The sequence below is a fragment of the Loa loa genome (assembly GCF_000183805.2).
Source record: "Loa loa unplaced genomic scaffold supercont3.1984, whole genome shotgun sequence".
NCBI classification, from domain to species: domain Eukaryota; kingdom Metazoa; phylum Nematoda; class Chromadorea; order Rhabditida; family Onchocercidae; genus Loa; species Loa loa.
Window position 1 is genome coordinate 1 of NW_018110163.1, and position 1,545 is coordinate 1,545.

General features: G+C 35.5%; 1 protein-coding gene across 1 annotated transcript; it reads left to right on the forward strand.

Moving 5' to 3' along the window:
- Positions 1-70: 70 nt before the first annotated feature.
- On the forward strand, positions 71-1,283 carry LOAG_15448 (hypothetical protein; the record flags this gene model as incomplete). Its single annotated transcript, XM_020448942.1, has 5 exons — positions 71-89; positions 125-257; positions 508-572; positions 795-919; positions 1,185-1,283. The coding sequence occupies 5 exons, from the start codon at positions 71-73 to the stop codon at positions 1,281-1,283; spliced, it is 441 nt and encodes a 146-aa protein (XP_020300945.1).
- Between the last annotated feature and the right edge of the window lie 262 nt (positions 1,284-1,545).

Here is a 1,545-nt window from a genome sequence, read left to right on the forward strand (position 1 = left end):
AGAAATAAAAGGTCAATGTGAACGCTGTGCTACCTAACACAATGGAAGTGTTCTTTATTATTTTGTAAAAATGTGTTCGGATAGCACTGGTAAGTTCCACGGCAAGGGCATGTGGTTGCTTTAGGTAGTTGGGATGACAGTGGTCAGCCTTTGGAATATGAATGGAAACTTCTAAACGGTCCGGCAATTTCATTACCTGCAATGAACACAGCTGTGCTCCGCCTTGATAATCTTGTCACCGGAAATTATACCTTTGGGTAGGTTTTTTGGAAATTTTACTCAACTTTCCCACAATTCACAGTTGTGCTAGACTTTCGTTACCTAAAGCAACTGTTGTTAGACTCTCGTTACCGATTCCTGATTATAAAGCTCTCAGTCTTTTCGTCATCGTTTCTCATATCTACTCACATTTTAATTATTTTCAGACTGCTATCGAAGCCGTTGATTTTTTTTTTGCCTCTGTTACTTTTTTTTTCTGTTCGTAAGGTTTTGTACTTTGGAATTTAGATTGATAGTCAAAGATCAACAAGGAGCTACTGATGAGAAACACGCAGAAATAGTTGTTGCTGCAAGTTAGCCTTTATTCTTCTTTCCGCAACTTCTGGACTTAATTGCAAATTAGATTTTCTCAGTCACGCACATATTTCTCTATTATTTGTACATGCAGTAACTTTCCCTTTTAAGAGATGCTTTTTCACATTGCATCGTTTTGACTGAGAAACTTAGCTTTTCCAATCAGAGAGAGAGAATAGGATTAAATCGAATTTTTTAAATAAAGTTTCCAAGTTGTACAGAAAGAGATGATCCACCGAAAGCTTCAATAACGGTTTGTGGTGATCCATTAAGCCGCTCGGCAGTAGATGTTCGCCTCCCGCAAAATAGTCTTCAGCTGTGTGCCAATACTTCTACTGATGATAACGTATGGCTTTTCTATTCATTTCAGTTGCATGTTTTTGAACTAGTTCTTTGGTTGCATCATTAATTGTTTTACTTTTTGTGTTTCTAATACTTTAGCATATCCCTCATCATCTTGTTAATTTTTGATCAGAGGGAATTTTTTAATTGTGTAGCTTTAAAAAAAAAAGTTATTAGCTAGAGATAAAATCATCAATCTAGTCCGTGTTTGGGCATCAAAAAAATAATACAGCCATCAGTTTGTTTTTTTTTAAAGCGTTATGTTGCAGGGTATTGCAACGTATAAGTGGTTTCGGGTGGATAACTATACAACCAAACTTTCTGTCGATTTTACAGGTTTTCCTTTTCCTATTTTCACATCACTTTAGTTTTATAAAAAAATTATTAGCGAGAGGACAACTAAAGGTTAAGGAAAGAAAGAAATTCATGGCCAGCTTGTGATATTGACTGTGTTTCCAGAAGTCCATTTTACGAGATTCGAATGAAATGCATAATGTTTCTCAATAGATTTACTTTCCTTTGACGATCTCATAACCTACGTGCTACCTGACACTTGCTGTATGATTGAATTTGAGTGCTTCCAGTCCGCCCCATCCCTTTATATATATTATATATATATATATATATATA